This window comes from Macaca thibetana, chromosome 1 (assembly GCF_024542745.1).
Source record: "Macaca thibetana thibetana isolate TM-01 chromosome 1, ASM2454274v1, whole genome shotgun sequence".
Taxonomy (NCBI): domain Eukaryota; kingdom Metazoa; phylum Chordata; class Mammalia; order Primates; family Cercopithecidae; genus Macaca; species Macaca thibetana.
This window is the reverse complement of record NC_065578.1, coordinates 170143353-170166592: the sequence shown is the minus strand read 5'-3', so window position 1 is coordinate 170166592 and position 23240 is coordinate 170143353. Positions and strand designations below refer to the sequence as shown.

The 23240-nt window shown below is 38.0% G+C and overlaps 2 protein-coding genes across 8 annotated transcripts in view; one reads left to right on the top strand and one right to left on the bottom strand.

Annotated features, from left to right (window-relative positions):
• Positions 1-2555, top strand: part of RO60 (Ro60, Y RNA binding protein) — a 24905-nt gene extending 22350 nt beyond the window's left edge. For all 3 annotated transcript variants that reach the window (XM_050782814.1, XM_050782797.1, XM_050782808.1), the window contains exon 9: positions 1154-2555. In XM_050782814.1, coding sequence (XP_050638771.1) covers positions 1154-1306 — 153 coding nt within the window. In that variant the 3' untranslated portion in view covers positions 1307-2555. The remainder of the gene's footprint in view (positions 1-1153) is intronic.
• The window catches only part of GLRX2 (glutaredoxin 2), a 23988-nt gene extending 748 nt beyond the window's left edge, over positions 1-23240 (bottom strand). Inside the window, exons 1-5 of one of the 5 annotated variants that reach the window (XM_050783011.1) lie at positions 22635-23198; positions 17997-18060; positions 14439-14615; positions 13502-13613; positions 5161-5889 (exon numbers count right to left, since the gene is read on the bottom strand). In XM_050783011.1, the coding sequence (XP_050638968.1) occupies positions 5840-5889; positions 13502-13613; positions 14439-14615; positions 17997-18060; positions 22635-22756 (525 nt within the window). In that variant the 5' untranslated portion in view covers positions 22757-23198 and the 3' untranslated portion in view covers positions 5161-5839. The other 4 variants (XM_050783010.1, XM_050783034.1, XM_050783028.1 and 1 more) reach the window with 4 other exon arrangements.

Sequence of the window (23240 nt, the reverse complement as noted above, 5' to 3'; positions counted from 1 at the left end):
GTTGAGCTTTCTGAAATGGCATGAATCGTCACTCTCCAATGTGTTGCCACTAGTCACATGGGACTTTTGAGCACTTAAAATATGGCTGGTATGACTAGAAGTAGAAATAGAACTTGTTGATGAAGAGTAGTGGTTCTCAAAGTGTGGTTTCCCTACCAGCAGTCTTAGCCTCACCTGCAACCTTAATAGAAATGCAAATTCCTGAGGCCCGACAAAGATCTGCTGAATCAGAAACTCTGACATTGGGACTGTGTTTTAACAAGCCCTCTGGAGCATTCTGATGCAGGCTTAAGTTTGAAAGCTACAGGTGAGGGAATAGATTTTTTTTTTTTTTTTTAAGAAATGGGGTCTCCATCACTGGAGTGCAATGGTGCTATCATAGCTTACTGTAACTTGAAATCCTGGCCTCCCAAAGCACTAAGATTACAGCCATGAGGCACTGCCCAACCAGGATAGAATGTAAAGACTGTTAGGTTATGAGTCCCGAGTCTTTCTCTTACTCTGTGTGGACCTGAGCAAATTATTACTGATCTACATCATAGTAAGTTATAGTCCCTACCTCTTACATTTGTTTTAACAATTACGTTAGATGTATTATTTAAAGAGTTCATTGTAGTTTCTCACGTGTATACATTCAGCGATTGTAGGTTTTTCTCAAAAACTCAATTATTTTAATCTTACATGTAGCTGTAGAGGACAAGTTCTTACATGGAACATGTATATATCGCACATATCAGTCATCAGCCAAAAGTTGATCATCCCAGAGAGATATTTCCTTATATTTATATATACTCATACACACTGCCCCAGCATTTGATATGTTGATAAAAATATCTGGCACCCTTAATACCCTGACAGGTTTTGTAAGTACAGAGTGCCTAGGCTGCTCAATAATGTATGCTGCAGCCGATAGAACAAGTAAAGTAATTGATGAGAGAAGTAGAAATTTCAGGCAGATTCTAATACAATTTTATTGTCCATTCTTCTAAAACTCCCATATTCTAGCCTTAAAAGATTGACCCTCCCCCCCCCAAAAAATGACTTTGTAATTAAAAAGCTCTGGTAGAGAAATGTTAAAGTGATTTAATTTTGGATGTATTTTGTGTTTCCTTACATACATGTTCTTAGTATGTATTTTGGTCTTTTTCTACAGAAAATGGATATTCCAGCTAAACTGATTGTTTGTGGAATGACATCGAATGGTTTTACCATTGCAGACCCAGATGATAGAGGCATGTTGGATATGTGTGGCTTTGATACTGGAGCTCTGGATGTAATTCGAAATTTCACATTAGATATGATTTAACCGTAAGCAGCAGCACGATCCAGAGATCCATTGCCATCAGTGATCTCACTAAAAATATACAGCTACTTCCCAGCTAATCCCCACCCAATGAATGATGATGGTATAGTATGTGCATAATGGAAAGTTACCTTACTGAAAAAAAAAAAAAAAAAGAAGGAAAAATAAGATGGGCCCAAAGGTCTGTCTACTAAACTAGCTCTTGGGGAAATAGCTTCAGGATACTGTAGTTTCCTCTATCTGATAGAGAACTTTTTGTTAATAGATACTGTAAAATAGTTTTGCTTTGTTGAATAATACATGTGTACTTAAAAGAGGTAAGAGCAAACAGTGTAATTCCACATCATGTCACTTGAGAAGTGCTTAACGTTTTCTTAAACATTTCCATTGGGAAAGGACAGCTTTGATAATGTCCAAATACTCTGAAATGCACTAGACCATGTAACTGTGATGGAATATGAAACTCATCTGTAAACTTTTATACCAAGGGGGTAAAAAAAAAAAAAAAGACATTTGATTAAATTATGAATGAGTTTTACAAATTCCTGTCAGAGTTTTACTAAGATCACACAACAGCTTTCTTATTCAGTGAAAAAAATATTTTATTTCTGATGTTTTATTTGGACTTGTAGAACGTGTTACCATTAATCAGAAACATCATGGCAACCCCTAAGAATAGTTTGTGTTGGCTGAGGAATTCTGTTTGGTTTGCTTTTTTTTGCTTTGTTATATTTTATTGCCACAAGGGGTGTGACTTGATAATGATTTCCTCTGAATTATAACAACATAGCCAGATGTAGTCTCACACTTTTTTTCATACTCTTAAGTGAAAATAACATGAAATGTTTCAAGCGCTTAACTCCCCCTCATTCACGAAGTATAACAATTAAAATCTCAGCTATAACCAGTTTAGCTTTTTCCTTACTTTTAAAATAAAAATTTTTACTTTTAACTATTTTTTTAGTCAATATTTTTAAATTGTATACAGGTCAATGGCCTATCTCTTTGTCCATTATTCATTTCATGGCAAAATATTCTTCTTTGATAGTATAAATAAATAATAAAGCAATCTAGGTCCTTCAGGTTTGAAAGGCAATTTTTGAGTAGCATATTACCAGCTAGCCAATCACTAGGAATTTTTTTCAATATTATTTGTATATATTAAACTTTTCATTACACTAAAGTGCATTATTTTCTTAAGCAGGTATCCTTCATTGTGAGGTTTAACATTAAAGCAATCTGTTGAAATGCCGTTATCTTTGCTCATATTTTTATTACAGTCATCTAAGGTAGCTTACACATAAAACCTGTTTGCATATCTGTTGTTCTCTAAATATTAATTGAAGATTTACTGAGGGTTTGTAAGATCCTTCTTGCTGTTATGTGAAAAGTCAAACTGTAGTTAATGTAAATTATAGCCTTTTAGGTGCTTGGGGGTCAGAGGTTTTATGTTTTTTGGGAAAGGGGGACTTTAGTAGTCTGAGGATTTCTGTACATATTTTCTACTGTTTTATGTGAAGTTTGGGCTCTGGGAATAAGAAAATGTCCTTTTCAAATTTATTTGACATATTAATGCTGGTTGTGATACAAACCCATTCTTTCAAGGCAACTGGTATCAGTTTTTAAGTGTGATTTACCTGAGATATTTTTGTTCAGCAAAGCTCATCGTAGCACCCCCACCCCTACTTCAGATATGCATTGCTTCTGATGTTGTTCACATCTTTAACCCTGTCAAGCATTGAACTGAATATATTAGCTACTTTTGACACATTGAAATATTATGTTCAGATTGAATTTAAAGTTTAAAGAAACTAATAAAATTATGTAATAGTTAGTGAATTCTTTAAGTAAACCCAAGATCTTTAAAATTGTAACATGATCATTTTATTCCTAATAGAAATGTTAAATAGAATATAGTACAAAACTGCATTACCTTCAGTTGTGTACTATTTCCATAATACTTTTAGACAGATATATCTATGAGTTAATATTAAATCCATCAAGGATACAAGATTGGATGACCTTTCTGAAGTATTTAGGTAGGTCTAATTAAATGGACTAGGGTAACATTTAAGAAAGAAAGGATAATTAGGAGAAGCTACCACAAAAGGTAACTTTTCAAATCATGGCACATTAGAGCTGGAAGAAACCTTAGAAAGCTAAAAGCTAATTTTTAAATTTTTGTTAGAGAGCTGAAGTCCAAGACAAGAGTGTGATTTTGAAGTACTATGACCTAGAAATCTTGGTCTCTTCATTCATGTGCCAGAATTTATTTCCCCACAACATGGGAACACATGGTCTCAGAAGAGTAGAGGATAAAATAAAACTATTTAAGACTTTTACCTTATTGGGTTATTAGGAAATAATGTATATACATGATTGCTTCAGGAGTAGAGAAACAGAATGGGAACATGTATAATTTTGTAATTCATAGGAATCCTCAAGCACAACTAACCTGTGTTGCTATATATATCCACATATATAGAGAAAAAACAAAAAGTTTACCTCATTATGAATAAAATGTACTGAAGTGATAAACAAGTTTTTTTATTTCCTGAGTTACTTTTAGGATTACTGTTAAATTAATATTTGGGAAAATACTGCTTTTAAAAAGAATCCTACAAGAATAAGCAAACTTTATTTCCTAGGTAATATGTAAATAGTTCCAGGATATAGTTGTAATTAGTAAAACAAAAACTAATCTTATAATCCCACCCTTTATTAAAGTTCTTGGAAATTCCATTTATTAATACTTATATTATTAGTAACCTATTTTATGAGAGTGTTAGTGAGGCAACATGCTAGTGAATGGAATTTAGTGTTACCCTTTGGAACCTCCTTTGCTTTATCTAACTTACTGTGTGACTGTAGACAACCAATTTAACCTAAGTGATTTGATTTTTTTATCCTTAAAAAGTAACATATCTGTGCTTGGATCATAGAAGAATCAGTGATTTAATATTTATATAAAAATTGAAACTGGGGGCCGGGCGTGGTGGCTCACGCCTGTAATCCCAGCACTTTGGGAGGCCGAGACGGGTGGATCACGAGGTCAGGAGATCGAGACCATCCTGGCTAACACGGTGAAACCCCATCTCTACTAAAAAATACAAAAAACTAGCCGGGCGAGGTGGCGGGCGCCTGTAGTCCCAGCTACTCCGGAGGCTGAGGCAGGAGAATGGCGTGAACCCGGGAGGCGGAGCTTGCAGTGAGCCGAGATCCGGCCACTGCACTCCAGCCTGGGCGACAGAGCGAGACTCCGTCTCAAAAAAAAAAAAAAAAAAAAAAAAAAAAAAAAAAAAAATTGAAACTGGGAAAAGGGATTGCAATACAAGTTAGAATTTTTTTTTTTTTTTTTTTTAGTTAAAAACATTCTTGTTAATAGGGTATGTATTTTGAAAGATAAAATGTTTTAGAAAAATAGGCTACTCAACAGGCCTAACAGTGTTTTAAAACATTCCTGTTCAGAGTGGAAAAATTTAGAAGAAAAATTTTCATAGCTAAAGTATTACCCAAAAAGTCACTGCTCTCTACTGAAGAGGGAGAAAAAATATATTCCAACTCTAAGATCTTCTTGGATAGACCTAGTAAAACAAGCTTATACTCTTAAGTGAGAAAATGGTGTTAACAAACTTTTTTTTTTTTTTTTTTTTTTTTGAGACAGGCTATCCCTCTGTCACCCAGGCTGGAATGGCATGATCACGGCTCACTGCACCCTTGACCTCCCAAGCTCAAGTGATCCTCCCAAGTAGCCAGGAACACAGGCATGCACTGCACTACCATGCCAGCCTTTTTTTTTTTTTTTTTTTTTTTTTTTTAAATTCTTAGAGAGACAAGAATTTTTTTTAAATTCATAGAGAGACAAGTCTCACTATGTTGCCCAGGCTGGTGTCGAACTCCTGGGCTCAAGGGATCTTCCTGCCTTGGCCTCCCAAAGTGCTGGGATTAGAGGCATGAGCCACTGCACCCAGCCAACAAACATTCTCTTAATCTTTCAAAATAACCAGTAAATCTACAAATAGTAAAGTATTTTTTCATCAGGGATTTTTTTTTTATTATTTTTCAGATTTTGCAGAAACAATGTGAAATTGTTTTGGAAAGATAAGGTAGAATTTTTGAATAAATTTGAACATCTCACAGTTAAGTGAGAAACACCTTTAAAAGCACAGTAAAGCTACACCTGAACAATAACTAAAGGCTAAATCATTGTAATGTTTTGTTGGACTGACTTTAACTTGACCTATTGTAGCCACAAATAACAAATTTCTTTGTAACTGATGCTATTACAGTAGGTAATCAAAAATGAAAAATTCTAGTCTTATATACTAGTTTTGGGGTGTTAAGGCATTATCCCCTCTGGAGAAATGTCATACAGCATCAATGTAAACATGTACAAGAAAGAATTTGAAAAAAAAATGACAGGTTAATCGATGAAATTCGTTGTATTTACTGTTTGGATTTTATTTAGTGTTTCCTTGATGTCTGTTTCCTCATCTCTTATTTGTTGGTAGATGACTTTTCTGCCTCTTTTTTCTTTTAAAATTCCTTTCTTACATTTCTGTCCTCTTTTTCTAGTCGTTCTCTATCTGGATAATAAAATGAATGACAGGAAAGTCACCCACATAGTTTGGGATGAGCCTTTTGCAGATTGCTTTTTGTTTCATACAAGTATAAGATCATATTTTCTTTTTCAACTTAGTAATAGGCAGGCTTCTTGGAAAAATCAGTAGATTGATACAGTCTCTCCCCAAATCAAATTATATTGTATATCTTTTATATTAGATGTTTGCAGAAATTCTGTGGCCTTTAAGATCAGTTATTCAGCCTTTGTAATTATGTTATCTAGCTATGTTGAAAAGATAAGTGCTTACTATATAAGCACTCTTTGAAAAATAATTAACTGATTACTCTTTCAGAAAACAGCAGGTGTCTCAATGCTTTTATTTCCATAATTATAAAGACCATTGTCAAAATCTTTGGTTTACCAAGTATTTCAGTGAGCATATATAGAGATACATTGCTTGTAGCATAAAAAGTCTTGTAAATAACTTATTCACATTTGGCTTTTTTTTAATTCATACATTTTTATTTGCTTTTTTGAAAATTATGAAGTTAAAATTTAATTCTAAGGTAGTATTTTTCATGTATAAAACTAATAATGCAGTTTAGCATACTGTTTGAATAAAATTATAATAAATGGCACAATTCCTTAAACCCTGAAAATACCAAGTTATATTGGAAAGTAGTAGAAACAAACAAACTAGTGGAGAACATCTTAGAAAATTCTATTGTGGAAATAAAGATGATTATTTTCAGTCAGAATGAATTTATATATACAACAAAAATACACAAAAGCTAATTTTCTCATCCTAAAAAGATTTTTCCCTTTGCGTCTATTTTATTTAGCCCTGCCATGCACCACATTAATTTTATGAACATAAATGATATTTAACTTTTCTTTTTTGAGACAGAGTCTCACTCCGTCACCAGGCTGGAGTGCAGTGGTTGCGATCTCAACTCACTGCAACCTCCACTTCTTGGGTTCAAGCAATTCCGCCTCAGCCCCTCAGGTAGTTGGGATTACAGGCGCGCACCACCATGCCCAGCTAGTTTTTGTAGTTTAGTAGAGACAGGGTTTCACCATGTTGGTCAGGCTGGTCTCAATCTCGTGACCTCGTGATCTGTCCGCCTCAGCCTCCCAAAGTGCTGGGATTACAGGCGTGAGCCATGGCACCTGGCCACCTTTTCATTTTAAATTGTTTAAATTTATGCCCTGTTAGACATCAGAATCTATGCTTGAACAAAGGAAATAGTAAATTAGCTATATGTCTGCTGGTTTCACTCGGATGTGGATATGGATATGTGGATAAAGACAGTGAATGAAATTAAAACCTTGGTATTTTAAATATCATTACCAGATATAATTGATGGAATGTTGTATCAACAAACATTGAAACTTGGCTTTATTTGTAACGTAAACTATATAGAATCCATACATAGCCAAATTAGATTTAAAATATACAGTTAATGAATGGTACTCAAAGTGTTCTTGTTGCACTGTTACTCTGAATGTGGACTCTCTATATTTGGTATGGCGTGACTAGGCATAACTTTTGTAATGTATTTCAGTTGTATGTTTTTCCTTTTATTGCCAGCTTCTGATAATGAAATTTTCCAAAGGGATGGGATATAAGAATCATCTTTTATAAAAACCAGTGGGGAGTTGGGTATTACAATCTAGTTCTAAACTGTCTATTTGCTTTATATAAAGGCTTTGATTTCTATAACTGACCATTTGATGAATATTTAAATTACACAGAATAATGTCTACATAGAATAAACTTAAGTATTCAAGAGCCTTAAAGTGAAAAAATGAACCTTTTGACTGCCTTAAAATATGACTTGCTCTGTAATTCAGGCATACTAGTTACTTTCCTTGGGATCTGTTTAATGCCTTAATAGTGTTCTAATGTTTCTGAAGTACAGAACTCAAAGGGTCTTTTAGAGCTTTTAATTTTACATAGTGAATGGAAATTTAAGTATTAAGTTTTAAAACCTGGTTGTACATTAGTAATTTAAACATCCAAAAACTGGAAAATCTAGGTACATTGATGTGTTATATACATGACTGTTAACATCAGTAATATTTTTTGATAGTTTAAGGTTTTTTATTGTTTTGTATAACAAGTTATCCAACAAGTTGGACTTTATAACATAACATCCTAGGACCAAGTTGCATATTTAACACTGAATGAAAATGCAGTTGTACAGTTCCAAAAATAATTAATTTTTAAGGGAATTTTTCAAGACAAAAGGCAAATATTTTGTTTCAAACCTAGAAGCAAATTCATTCCAAGAACTGAATATAGTAGTAAAACATAAAGACTATTGCAATAAAAAGTTTCCAGGCCAGTGACTTGTTTAATTACATTCACATTTTTACATTCACTTTGCCTTTCAAAGCAGGAGTATTTTATAAAACTGAAAGAATACTTTAAATTGTCAAGCTGGTGCTTAACAGTATATGTAAAATTTAAGTTTATTTCATTTCCAAGGAAAGGACCCTGAAGGGAGGGCACAGGGAGCTTCCTAGGTCTGTTGATAAACTAACTGATGCTTTGTCAAGTCTTCCAAGTTTTCACTGTAAATAATACACCTAACAATGTAATTTTGCTGTTTTCTAATAGGGAATGAATGAATATATTAATGTATTACATTTGTTTCATGATAAAACAGTTTTCACCAATACTGTGAAATCCTTTCTCTCCTTTCTAGCCTTGCAAAATACCCTACTAAATAAATCCTTTTAGACATGGAGTGCAGGTGGACACTGTGTGAACTGTTGCTGGTCAGTTATTGTAGAAATTGATAGATGTACCAAATAAACTCTATGCACATTAAATAAGTGTCTTTCTGTTTCTTTTAAGATATGAATTTTAAGGTTATAATATGCCTTATAAAACCTAAAGCCTTTAGTAATCTTTTGTATTTGAACAAGGTAAAATTTAAGTTTTGATCATTAACATTGACCTTTTAATGTATCTAATTTTATGTAAGTATTAAAGTATATGAAGTTAAAGATTCTTTACCCATGGAATTCATTTATAACAAAATGATTAGATTTAATGAAAACAAATTCTTTAAAGTTTTAAAATAGGATTCTTTTGTAAAAAAATCTACTCAAAATTGCCTTTGGCAAAAGTTATCATCCAAACACAAGAAGTCAACTATGCAAATAAAAACACTGTTTCAATGCCAATTTGCAGAATTTTTTCTCAATTCCCATAAAAATTTTCTGAAAAGTTCTAAGATCTAAACTGTAGGTAACTAAAAGCAAGTTACGTCAGAATATACTCACCAAAATTCAAAAAATTTGGTTGATTTTACAGAAATCTACTTATAAAAGATGAAGTCAACAGTTGTATAAGGATCACAAATTATATTTATAGATACCAGATTTAATAAATTTTAACAATATTAAACTTATCAAGAAAACCTGACTTTAAAAGATGTTGTTCAAATGGTAATTTTTAATTAGTAAACAGTAAAATCCAGGTACAGAAGATCCCTTTTTTCTTCAACAGCTTTTCAATTAGATATTTTGGCAATTAAAATGTAAATTGATTAGTGATAAAGTGAAAAATGGCCTAGTTTTTTATATTAATGAAGTCCAGTAAACAGCTCGTATTTCAGATCTTAAAAGGCCGGGCATTGTGGCTTACACCTGTAATCATAGCACTTTAGGAGGCGAAAGCAGGAGGACTGCTTGAGCCCAGGAGTTCCAAACTGTAAATAAAGTTGTAAATATGGGGATCTTGCTGGGCAACACAGCAAGTCCCCCATATTTACAAAAAACTAAAAAGAATTAGTTGAGCATGGTGGCATGTGCCTGTAACCCTAGCTATTCAGAAGGCTACGGGAGGAGGATCACTTCAGCCCAGGAGTTTGAGACTGCAGTGAACCATGATAGAGTCACTTCACTCCATCCTGGGCTACAGAGGTAGACCTTGTCTCAAAAAAAAATGTAAATAAAAAATGTAAAAATGAGGACTGAGGAAAAAAGTTAGAAGTTAGTCACCATTCTCTTACTTTTATCCAGCTGTAAGGTATGGAAAAGCAGAAGAAACGGAAATCAATATCCAAGACAACATGAAATCCCAGAGGCTTCCCCTGCTCCCTAAATTCTTGGCTGGGTACAGGTAGGAATCTTGGAAAACCCTGATGGGTCCACAAGAAAACACACACATACCTGAGCCATTGTGATTAATAATAGCCATTATGTATTGTCTATTAAAAACCACTCTGAATGATTGACATATATTATCTCCATTCCTCAAAAAATAAACCCTAAAGGAAAGTACTATTACCTACATTTTATAAGAAACTTTAAGTTCTGAGAGGTTAAGTCACCTACCTAATGGTTACACCTTTAGTGATGTGAACGCTTGTCTGTCTTGACAAATCATCAGCTATGCTCTGAAAGTATGTTACGAATTTTTTTTTTAACTGAAGGTTTAGTGGTGTTATGCTGTGGTCTCCCATCTAAATCCTGCTCCCTTAACCCCTAGCTTTGTAACCAGCCTGTTGCATACAGTTAAAACTAAAGTTGTTGGCGTTCCACGATTGGCAGTGTCAGTAAGGGAGCTGCTGGCTTCAGTGCTTCCCTACATCCTTGGATTCTGCTCCTCGTTTTGTTTTCCTCTTGGAGAGTCCCTATACTTTTTAAAACCTGCTAAGCCTTGCATTTTTAAAAATGTATTATTGTGTCCAATATTTTAAACGTTTTAGAGTGGCAAGTTTTTTGTTATTGTTTTGGGTTTTTTTCCAAAGATATTTAATGTGCCATATGGCAAAAAGAGGTCAGATTTCTTGTATTTTATTTCATCCCTTAGCGTTTAACAAATAGGGGAAATCTGCTTCCTTTTTGATGCAGTGCTAAACCCTCCAAAGTAAAAATCTTTTATTAGTCAATGAGTTTAAGTTCAGAAGACTAAGAGGCAGGTATTAGTGGGGTTTATTTCTTCCATTTTAAATAAAGCCATACTGAGAATCAGATATCATATTACCTTCAGTAGAGTTTTTGAGGCTTTTGATGATAAGGCTTCTCTCCCTAATACTGAATTCTTTCAAGATCTGAACATAGTCAAGAACCACCCACCACTCGCCTCTCACCCTATGTCCTACCAGTCTAGGAAGAGTTGATAAAAGATGTTTCTTCACAGGCCAGGCGCAGTGGCTCATGCCTGTAATCCTAGCACTTTGGGAGGCCAAGGCAGACGGACTGCCTGAGCTCAGGAGTTTGAGACCAGCCTGGCCTACATGGCGAAATCCTGGCTGTACTAAAAATAAAAAAAGTCAGCCGAGTGTGGTGGTGCTCACCTATAGTCCCAGCTACTCAGGAGGCTGAGGCATGAGAATCGCTTGTACCCAGGAAGTGGAGGTTGCAGTGAGCTGAGATCGTGCCACTGCACTCCAGTCTGGGCAACAGAAAGAAACTGTTTCAATAAAAAAAAAAAAAAAAGGTAAAGATGTTTTTCACAGTCAAGCACTGGTGTTTCTATACCTTGAAGTAACTTGCCTCTACCCTTAATATCTAATATGATGAACAATTATAACACAATTTTACCTTTCTCAGGTAATAGACTTCCTCAACTCTCGTCAAGATTTTTTTCAGAATCCCCAAAAGCCTGAATCTAACAAAGATTTTACAACATAGCAAGAACTTTCTTATGACATAATGCGAAATAAAGAACTAAAGACATTCCACTTTTTGTTCCATTCTAGTGCTATAACCTAAATTATCACAAGGGAATGAAATTCTTGTCTAAATTCTTGATCACGAGGTCTCCTAATGGCAGTTTAAATCCAGGTAAGAAGCATCACTGATGGCAAAAGGCCAAGGAAGCCATCAGCTGTATTCTTCAGGACTGTTCCAGATTCTCTGGTCCATCCTGACAGAAACCAGAAGCACTTTTGAAATCCATTTTTCTTCTACCTCTGATGGAGGATTTTTTCTTCTCAGCATCTGATAATCTGGCCCAACTGACTCTGTGAGATCAACTGAATTGAAATCAGTTTGAATAGTATTCCCAGTATTGAACACATTAAGTGTTCAAAGGCTCTTGGAAATTGAGTTAAATTGTGAGGTGGAGAGTTCTGCTTTCCAGAATTTATATATATATATATAAATATGTATTAAAATACATATAAGGCCAGGTGCAGTGGCTCACCCCTGTAATCCCAGCACTTTGGGAAGCCGAGGCAGGTGGATCATGAGGTCAGGAGTTTGAGACCAGCCTGGCCAAGATGGTGAAACTCCGTCTCTACTAAAAAATGCAAAAATCAGCTGGGCGCAGTGGCGGGCACCTGTAATCCCAGCTACTTGGGATGCTGAGGCAGGAGAATCGCTTGAACCCAGGAGGCGGAGTCTGCAGTGAGCCGAGATTGCACCATTGCACTGTAGCCTGGGCAACAGAGCAAGACTCCATCTCAAAAAAAATAAATAAATAAAACACACATAAATTCTGGAAAGCAGAACTCTCCACCTCACAATCTAATTCAAGTACATTTAATATAAAAAGTGTGTGTGTGTGTGTGTGTGTGTGTATATATGAAATGTTTATGAGGTGGAGATGTCATAAATTATGAGTTGATCTCACAGAGTCACTTGGGGCTTTCCAAAAAATATATATATGTGTGTGTGTGTGTGTGTGTGTGTGTGTGTGTGTGTGTATACATAAAACCTCAAAATGTATATATATATTATATATGTAATTATATATAATACATATATAAAAATATATATGTCCTCAAACTACTGGGCTCAAGAGATCCTCCTGCCTCAGCCTCCTGAGTAGCTAGGACTCCAGGCATGTGCCATCACAACAAGCTAATTTTTGTTTATTTTTTGTAAATATGTGGTTCTTACTATGTAGACCAGGCTGATCTCGAACTCCTGAGCGCAGATGATCCTTGCACCTCGGCCTCCCTAAGTGCTAGAATCACAGGCATAAGCCTATCATCCCATGCCAACTGAAGTACATTTCTATACTGTTTCAAAAGTTCATCCTCGTACAATGCTGACATCATCTCCTTTTAATTTCTGCCCATAGGTATAGTTTTGTTCCCTGGAACTATTAAGTCATTAAACGAGTAATTTAGTTTCTCTAAGATAAATTTCATTCCATGCTAAAAATTTAATATACTTCTATTACTCTACAAGTACAAAGTGTGAAGGCTTTTCACAATATCGTACAAGATATTCCTGCCGAGTTCACAAGTGTATCAGCAAAAGCCTTAAATTTTAAAGAGAAATCACACATCAGTCTTACCACTTAAAAACTATTGTAGATAAAGAGTTAACTCCTGAATAGGAAATAAAGAATTCTAAATGCTTACCTTCTAGCTCTTGGTTATAAAATTCATACATAAATTCCTAAGAAAATACATTCTTTCCTTATCTTGATACAACTCCAACCTTTCATTTTTTAAATATCATCCCTTTTTCTCAAGAATTGGCAGGTGGGAAGAAGAGGTTTCCACTGCAATTTATTGTTCATTATTTTTACATCTTCATGAAGACAATGCATGTATTTAAAACATCCTCAAACATTTAAAAGACATTATTGGGCATTACCACTTTGACACTGTACTAGCAAACTTATTAGGATAAACATCACTGAAATTCTTTCCTCTTACTTTTTTTTAAATAACACTGATGAACTAGTGGGAGCAATTTTCCTTCTTTGTGAAGCCTATAAGTGTCAGTTGCACCTCCAATAAAAGTACCATTGACAAATATTCTTGGAACCTGTTGGACAAACAAAAGAAGAATTAGGCTTCACTCTAGTATCAGAACTAATATTTCATATAATAATAGACATTTGAACTCTGGGTACTTTTATGAGCCTGGCACCACAAAGCTCTTTCACAAATTAAATCTTAAAATCTTTACCCTTTGAGGTAGGTATTATTTTTAGCCCTATTTTGGAGGAAAATGAGGCACAGGAACTTGTGCAAAATCACAATGATGGTAAAAGCCAGACTGCGATTCAAATCCAAAACAATCTGATTCTAAAACCCTTCTTCCTAATCACCATGGTACGTAAAAGATAAACTAAAGCAGATAAACTAATAATATTTAGTTATTTTCTTACATTTGTTTACTGAAGGGAAAGAGTGCACTATAAACTTCTTTCAATAAACTTGAAAGTGGCAACACTGCACATTTTTCTGATTATGCATATTATGGAAAAATCCAAATTTCAAGAATCTAAAAACATGGAGCACTAAAGCATTCCTATTAGAAAAGTAATTGAAGACCAACCCCTGTATTGCCCAGGTAAAGGGAGGAAGAATACTTTTATCTTGCAAAGAGCTCCAAGAGGAACTCAAAGATCCATAGACAAGCACTCATAATAACGCTACTCATCAACCTCAATCAAAACACACACACAGAATAAAAATAAATCAACTCCGCCGTTTCCTATTCTAAGAATCTAGTTCCTAGATCTGCAGCTGCTTTTTCTATCCTCAGAGTATGTCTGGCTCATTTTCCAAACACAAGGGTCTAGGCTCTGGGTGATCCGGTTTACAACCTATTAAAGAGGAACAGCACCACAGAGGATATACTCACAGTTCTTTCACCAGTCATTTTGTAAAGAGCATCTTGGAACTGGTTTCCATATTCAAGCAGGTCCAATTCCACCACTTTATAGTTAACATTCATGTCATGGAAAAGCTTTTTTGCCATTGTACAGTAAGAACAGGATGTTTTTGAGAAAATCACCACACAATTATCAGAAATTGTTTCCTGAAATAAAACCACAAAAAATCACTTTAATTCTAGACATTACCAATTGGAAAGAAATTAGGATATAATGGAAAGGGTATGGATTTTGGTCTCATGATTCCGGGCTCAAACTAAGCATCATCTATTTTTTCTCATTTGCAGATTGAGGATATTTTTCATTTCAAAGCAATGTTATTAGGAAAAAAGATGTAATAAAAAGTGCCTGGCATAGAGCAATAACAATAAATAATAATCATAGCCAATTCATATACAGCAACCATTTCTGTGTGCCAAGTACTATTCTCAACACTTTTATCTTCACTGGGTTATTTAAACCTCACTACAATCCTGAGGTAGGTCCTATTATTGTCCCCACTACACAGATGAGGAAAGTGAGGTACAGATAAAGATCAACAATTTGTTCATGGTTCTCAGCTAATAGGTGGAAGAGCTGGGATTAGACCCAGGCAAATCTGGCTCTACAGTCCAGATATTTAATCTCCATTATACTCCTTTTTCAGCTGGATGCAGTGGCTCATACCTGTAATCCCAGCACTGGGGGAGGTTGAGGTGGACAGATGACTTGATGTCAGGAGTTCCAGACCAACCTGGCCAAAATGGTGAAACCCCATATCTACCAAAAACACAAAAGTTGCTGGGCATGGTGGCACATGCTTGTTAACCCAGCTACTCAGGAGGCTGAGGCAGGAGAATCACTGGAACCAGGGAGGTGGTTCCAGTGATTCTCCAGCCTGAGGAACACAGTAAGTGGACTCTGTCTCAAAAAAACAAACAAACAAAACAAACAAACAAAAAAAACCCAAAACATTGTACTTCTTTTTCTGTTTTTTTTTTTTTTTTTGAGACAAAGTCTCACTGTGTCCCTCAGGCTGGAGTTCAGTGGCGAGATCTAGGCTCACTGCAACCTGCGCCTCCTGGGTTCAAGTGAGTCTAAAGCCTCAGCCTCCCGAGTAGCTAGGATTATAGGCACCTGCCACCATGGCCAGTTAATTTTTGTATTTTCAGTAGAGACAGGGTTTCACCATGTTGGCCAGGCTGGTCTCAAAGTGCTGACCTCAGGTGATCCACCTGCCTCAGCCTTCCAAAGTCTTGGGATTACAGGTGTGAGCCATCGCGCCCGGCCCCAAAACATACTTCTTTTCAAATATTCAGTAGGTATTCAGGAGTTAACTCCTTACCTTCTCTTCTATAACTTTCAATGGTAAGGAATGGTATATGATTTCTTCTTAAAATGTAAGGCTTACCCCTCTACTTCTATCCCTTCCTATATACCTTTATAGTACAAAAGCTGTCATTACTCTATTGATAAGGTATTCTCATACTCTTAATTCAGGAAAAGCTACTTCCAGAAATGCTGATTCAATGAGTTTGAGGTAGAAGTTGAAAACTGTATTTTTTCAAAAACTTCTCCATATAATTACGATATCAGCCTGGTTTGAAAACTACCCTCCAGGCCTTTACCACAATGGCTATGAGACTCTGCTATGCATCTACACAGCCTATGAAGTTTTTGTTTTCGTTTTTTGTTTCTAAACATAGGAATGCCTGGGTCCTTCAAAAGATTTTGAATGGATAGATTTAGCACCCAGACATTTGTCTAGGTTTTTTTGTTTGTTTGTTTTTTGAGACAGAGTCTCACTCTGTCATCCAGGCTGGAGTACAATGGCACGATCTCAGCTCACTGCAGCCTTAACCTCCTGAGCTCAGGCGATTCTCCCACCTCAGCCTGCCAAGTGTTTGGGACTACAGACACATGTCATGACACCTGGATATTTTTTGTAGAGACAGGGTTTCGCCTTGTTGCCCAAGCTGGTGTTGAACTCCTAGGCTCAAGTAATCTACCCGCCTTGGCCTTCCAAAGTGCTGGGATTACAGACATGAGCCACTGTGCCTGGCCTGTGGAGGATCATAAGCAGCACCTTCAAGATGAAGGCCAAAAACCAGAAAGTATAACACCCATGCTTCAGAAGTTATACCCACCCTTGGGTGTCAGAAAGGCCCTGAGTTTTAGTGCAGCTGTCTGCAAGTTGGTCTATTTTTATGCTTCCCTTGTGTTTACTAATAATATTCAGTATAAAAGTCTATCCTAGGGAGGGCCTGCCATACCAGAGATGTATTAATGAATCCATCTTACGGAGGACAAAACCAAGGCTGAGTGGTTTGCAATACTGGGATTTGACTCAACCTTGTTACAACACCAAAGCCAGTGCTCTTCCCTCCACCATGCTGCCTCAGGTTACAGACACGCTGACACCATCGTGTAGGGAGAGATGAGCTTCCAGGGCTCTGACATATATTAGACATGGTTGAAGAGTTTCCAAAGTGAGCTGAAACTAAAGAAGACAGTGTTAGGGTTTCTAGAACCCTCTTCTGACTTTTTCTCAAGCTCACCCTTACTGTATATTCCATGATGTTGTAATTTTACTTTAAAACAGGCAATTCGGGCCAGGCATGGTGGCTCATGCTTGTAATCCCAGCACTTTGGGAGGCTGAGGCAGGCAGACTGCTTGAAGTCAGGAGTTCAAGACCAGTCTGGCCAACATGGTGAAACCCCATCTCTACTAAAACACAAAAATAAGTTGGGTGTGGTGGTGGGTGCCTGTAATCCCAGCTACTAGGGAGGCTGAGGCAGGAAAATTGCTTGAACCCAGGAGGCAGAGGTTGCAATGAGCTGAGATCGCGCCACTGCACTCCAGCTTGGGCAACAGAGCGAGACTCTGCCTCAAAACAAAACAAAAAAGCAATTCCCTCACAGTTATAGCCAATAGCTAGGAGTTTAGCCAAATCAACTAAAGGCAGAAATTTTTTTTTTGTTTGTGGTAGTAGTGAGTGGTAAGCAAGAGAGAAAAAATTGATGTATCTTGTAGGTTGCAAGCGAAGAAAAACATACATGTAAGGGAGATTTTCTAAGGCAAAATTAACGAAGCTTCTCAGTAAAAGAAAAAGGAAAAGAAGTCCTATCCCTGAGAGGATGGTTTATGGAGTAACTACTGCATAGTAGGTTCTGTACTAACAAAGAAAACTGTTAAACTGCTGCCCAGGCCAAAATCAAATAGGATCCCTAGCTAAGGGCAGCTTGACTGGTATCAACACTGGATCTCAAGTGGGTATGATGAAAAGGAGCAGCCAACCTCATTATCCAACTTAGACGGAGTGAAGACTTCATTAAAAAAAAATCTCATACATTTTAATTACCAAAATGATCTAGGACTTCTTAGTCACAAGGATGATTTTCATAGCAGACTTTTAAATAAATATGAACCTCTTAATTCATTTGCTGAACTATCTCAAGTTTGGATACTGAATAAGCATATTAAATATGTAGGGGACAATTCTTTCTCTACAGAAGAAAGTTCTTCAATCATCTCCCACATCACTCACTTGGATCTGGTTCAGAGGCGCCGTTGCTAAATTCTCCAAAGATGATGATGAGTTGCTCTCCATTCTAAAAGGAATTTAAAAGAACAATGTAGTTTATTAAGCATTAAAGATAATTTACCACGAGTTCTATTTGAAAAAAAACTTACAAACATAGCCAAACTTACAAAATAGAAAAAATTTTTTACTTATTATCAGTATAAAATGTCAATTTACAAAATGTTTGTTTCACCAAAACCAAAAAGGTCTGTGTGCTTATGTAACTAGCTTCCCAACATCCTTAATTATTTGATAAAATCATATTTACTGTGTTTAAAGTTTGACACACTCTTATTTATAACTGGCAAATTTCAAATATTCCATCCTACGCCGTGTGACCTGACCATTGGTTTAAAAATATAGTTTCTACTTTCTGAGTAAAACATGCCAAAACTCTAGGAACACACTGTGAAGCAGGGAACCTTCAAAGATTTTTGAGGAAGCTACGGTATCTCAACCGCAATGGGCCGTAGCTCCAAATTTCCTAGTGTGCAAAGTGGAAACAATAATCACTGGCACCTCTCAAAGGATTTTGTGAAGATTAAATGAATTCATATGCAGAAAGCAGGTAAGTGCCTTCCACATAGTAAATGCTCAATAATGTTTGACATTACTACTAGAATTTCCTGAATACAGGACCTCTCGGTATTTTTTTTTTTTTGAGACGGAGTCTCGCTGTGTCGCCCAGGCTGGAGTGCAGTGGTGGGATCTCGGCTCACTGCAAGCTCCGCCTCCCGGGTTTTTACGCCATTCTCCTGCCTCAGCCTCCCGAGTAGCCGGGACTACAGGGGCCCGCCACCTCGCCCGGCTAGTTTTTTGTATTTTTTAGTAGAGACGGGGTTTCACGGTGTTAGCCAGGATGGTCTCGAACTCCTGACCTCGTGATCCGCCCGTCTCGGCCTCCCAAAGTGCTGGGATTACAGGCTTGAGCCACCGCGCCCGGCGACCTCTCGGTATTTATTATCCAAAACCTAGCTGTTGGGAGCTTGTAAAAGGAAGCATTCATTGTCAGGAAAATTATCACTAAAAAACAAAAAAAACTCAACCAGTTTATCATCCTCAAATCTTTTTATCCCTGGAACCTTTCCTTCCCCATGCACTCATCTTTCTTGGTCAACCAGGCCCTATTGCACTGTTGGAACAATATCAAACACCATGATGCAAACTAACTGCAGAGTAAAATTACAAATCTTACAACAGGATTATGAGATATAATAGATATTTCACAAGAGAGTTGCTCGAATATCTAAAGAATAAGAGAATTTTTGAAACTTCAGATATTTAAAAAACTGTTATCCTTATGATTATGTTATAAAACTCAAATATTCTGCTTTCAAATCAATAGTGTATTCATGGGGGGTGCATTTAAAATTTAAGTGTTCTTAAATATAAAAGCTACTTTTTATGTTTTAATTTTTGCAAAAGTCCCAAGCAAAATTTTTTAAACTGGATAGCATGAAATATTAGTCTTTTTTTTGAGATGGAGTCTCACTCTGTCACCCAGCCTGGAGTGCAGTGGCGTGATCTTGGCTCACTGCAACCTCCACTTCCCGGGTTCAAGCGATTCCCCTGCCTCAGACTCCCGAGTCGCTGGGACTACAGGCGTGTACCACCACACCTGGCTAACTTTTTGTATTTTTAGTAGAGATGGGGTTTCACCATGTTGACCAGGCTGGTCTCGAACTCCTGACCTCAGATGATCCACCTACCTTGGCCTCCCAAAGTGCTGGGATTACAGGTGTAAGCCACCGCGCCTGACCTGAAATACTAGTCTTATTTTAAGTGAATCCACTTTAAATAGCTTTTTCCATTACATCTTATCCTTGGATAATGAACATCTGCCCTACACAGTAGTCTCCCCTTATCCACGGTTTCAGTTATCCAAGGTCAGCTATGGTCCAAAAACATTACATGGAAAATTTCAGAAGAAAATAGTTGGTAAGTTTTAAGTTCTAAGTAGCATGATGAAATCTTGAGCCATCTAGCTTCCTCCTACCCAGGGTATGAATCCTCCCTTTGTCCAGCACCTAGACCCTCTATAAGCTCCCCACCCTTTAGTCAACAGCTGTCTTGGTGACCAGATCGACTGTCACAGTGTGGTGATGCTTGTGTCCAAGTAACACTTACTTTACTTAATGGCTCCAACAAGAGTGAAACTCCATCTTTAATAATAATAATAATAATGGCCCCAAACCACTATAGTAGTGATGCTGGCAATTGAGGTATGTCAAAGAGAGAAGCCCTAAAGTGCTTTCTTCAAGTGAAAGGGTGAAAGTTCTCCACTTAATAAGAAAAAAAAAAAAAAATCGCATGCTGAAGTTACTAAGGTCTATGGTAAGAACAGATCTTCTATCAGTGCAATTGTAAAGAAGTAAATAGTTTTGATGTCACATCTCAAACTGCAAGTTACAGCCACAGGCTATAAGTGCTTAGTCAAGCCAGAAAAAGGTATTAAATTTGTGGAGGCGAGAACAGAAAAAGTGTTCCAACTGACAGCAGTGTGTTACGCCAAACAGCACTGGGCCTATAAGAAGATTCAGCAAGGGATTCCTTGAAATGAGCATTTTGTTATTAAAGTGGTTGGTCTTTTATTATTGTTGTTAATCTCTTACTCTGCCTAATTTATAAATTAAGCTTTATCATAGGCATGTATGTATAGGAAAAATAGCATGTATAGGGTTCAGTACTATCCGAGGTTTTAGGCATCCACTGAGGGTCTTGAAACATGTCCACCCCAGTAAGGGGGAACTATTATGATATCGGCACACCTAGAGTGAGGAAGCTACAGCAAACATCAGTTTGTTCAGTAACAACAAAGAAGAGTAAGAGACAGGAACTAAACATTATAACATTATAACCTACCCAATGTTTACAATCTATTATTCCTTGCTTCCCAATAGATTAGCAAGGAACCCTTTAAAACAAAAAGTCCTGCGCGCTTAACTCAGGAAGGAGTTAGGGGCAGGGAGCTAGGAAGACTGCAGCCAACCTGAGAGGAGGGTGAAGCTTTAAGATAAAAGGAAGTTGAGTTCCTGAAGCCTAAACCAGAAAGGTTAGGCAGCGCTGGCCTAGCCCTAAGGAAGAGCATTGGTGGAATCAATCAGCAAGCTGTATTTGGTTTATCAACTAAGAAAGCAAGTCCTTTCATCTCAGGTCCAGCACTTAAAACTGGCATACCCAAACCATTTACTTCACTACTACTGAAGGAACTCCAACTGAACACAAGAAAATGTTTTCTTGGATAGTGAGAGGAGGTAGGAGGTGCATTCTGAAATATTACCCCCCTACCCTACCAAATAAAAGTGTTTCTGGAAGGCACCCTTCCCCTTCAATTTCTGGTTGACCTCGGTAAAATCTGTCACGAACTATGAATAGAAACATGCACGGAGGAAGTAAGTGCACAATAAACATTTCGTTTCAACACGGATGAAGCACCTAGTCACGCCATATTTATGGAGTGCCTACTGTGTGCTAAGTAGGCAAGGTGCTATATTGACCCCAGGGATACGCAGAAAAAAACACTGCAGGGCCTCAACGAGCTGTCAAATATTTAACAGCCTGTGATTAGGACCTTCAGGAGGGGTGTCCAGCTTGATCTGGAAAGTTAAACTTGAGGTTCCTGGAATCTTGCAAAACTGATATAAGTTCCCAGATTAAGCAGATAGGGAAACAGACTCTCCGGCCAAGTGCACAGTGGCAGGCGCGGAGGTGCGAGCCGGCAGCACAGCCAGGGACTAGCCGCGCAGGCGTGGGCGGCACAGCCGCAGGTCCCTTCCACTGCGGCTCCCGAAGCCGCGGATATTCTAAACTACTGTAAGGCAGTCACAGCCTCTATCCTAAAAGCTCTGGCCATTCAGCAGGAATCCTTGCCTTCACTTCCTGCAGTAGGGTGGCTAAGTTTAGTAAACAAGAATGCAGGACGCCCGGTTAAACTAGAATTGTAGACAAACACCAGAAAACTGTTCCGTTTTTCCTATGTCCAGTGCAGTATTTGGGACACACTTGGACTAAGAATCATTCACTCTTTAAGTGAAATTCCAACTGATCGCGGCGTCTTGTATTTTTACCTAATAATTCACAGAGGATGGTCTAAGCGAACATGAGTCAAACATTTTCAACACGAGAGTCACAGGCTCCTGAAGTCAGCACAGCCGCGGAGGCACCCTTCTCTGCCCATCCCTCGAGCGCCTCCGCGTGTTATGATTCAGAGCCCACGCTCTAGCCCGCCTAGCCCACCAGGGGCCGGGGCAAAGGGGCGCGTCCGCCCACCGCTCCCTCCAGACTCCCGCAAGGCCAGCGCACCACGCAGGGGCGCTCCCGCCCGCCAACCCCGTACCCAGAGGCCGCAACGGCCGCAGCTCTTGCAGCTCCCGCAGCTCCCGCCGCCCTGTCAAGCCAGCCTGCCAAGCCGCTCCTGCTCCGAACCAGCCGCGTCCCCGCCAGCGCCGGGCGGTGCCAGAGCATGGTCAGAGCCCTGAACCGCAGCAAGCTCTACGGCCGGCCGGACACCGCGGATGCTAGGAACCCGCCTCCTCCCGCCCGGACCCCGCCTTGCCCCGCCCCATCCCGCCCCTTCGGGCTGCCCGCGCCGCCGCCGGTCACCTCCACTCTGCCGAGCGTGTCCTTTCAGGGCGGCCTGGAGCTCGGATTCTGGCGAGTGCCGCCCACATGTAAACATCCTTCAGAGGGGATAGGCGGCTCCCTTGCTTATCTCGAGGGTTCATCCAAGCCCCGCCTCTGGTTTCTTTTAGGTTTAGGGACGCTCATAAAGGCTCCCAGGCACGTGGAAGCAGTGCATGAGGATGGCAGACATGCTGGGGAAACGGAGAAGGAAAAACATGACTATCCAAAAAAAGAATCAAAGTGGTGCCTCAGATGTTTCCAACTACCTGTTAGACAACTTTTTGTGTAGGTGAAATAAGAGCTTAAATATATCCTCTTATAATTAGGCAGTTGGTCGAGACCCAATATAAATTATGGGGATACTGGGGTTTACACCCATAATCAAAAGAAAAAATCCAATGTTGAAGGTTTACTCCTTTGTCTTTAAAGAAGACAAAGATTATTTCCCACCACCTTAAAAAAAAAAAAAATTAGGAAACAAAACAAAAGAAATTAGCACAGAGATGTTTCACCATGGCTTTGAAAATGGGCGATTGCTGCTGACAGGGTTATCTAAGCCACACAGTGATGGTAATAATAGCCTTT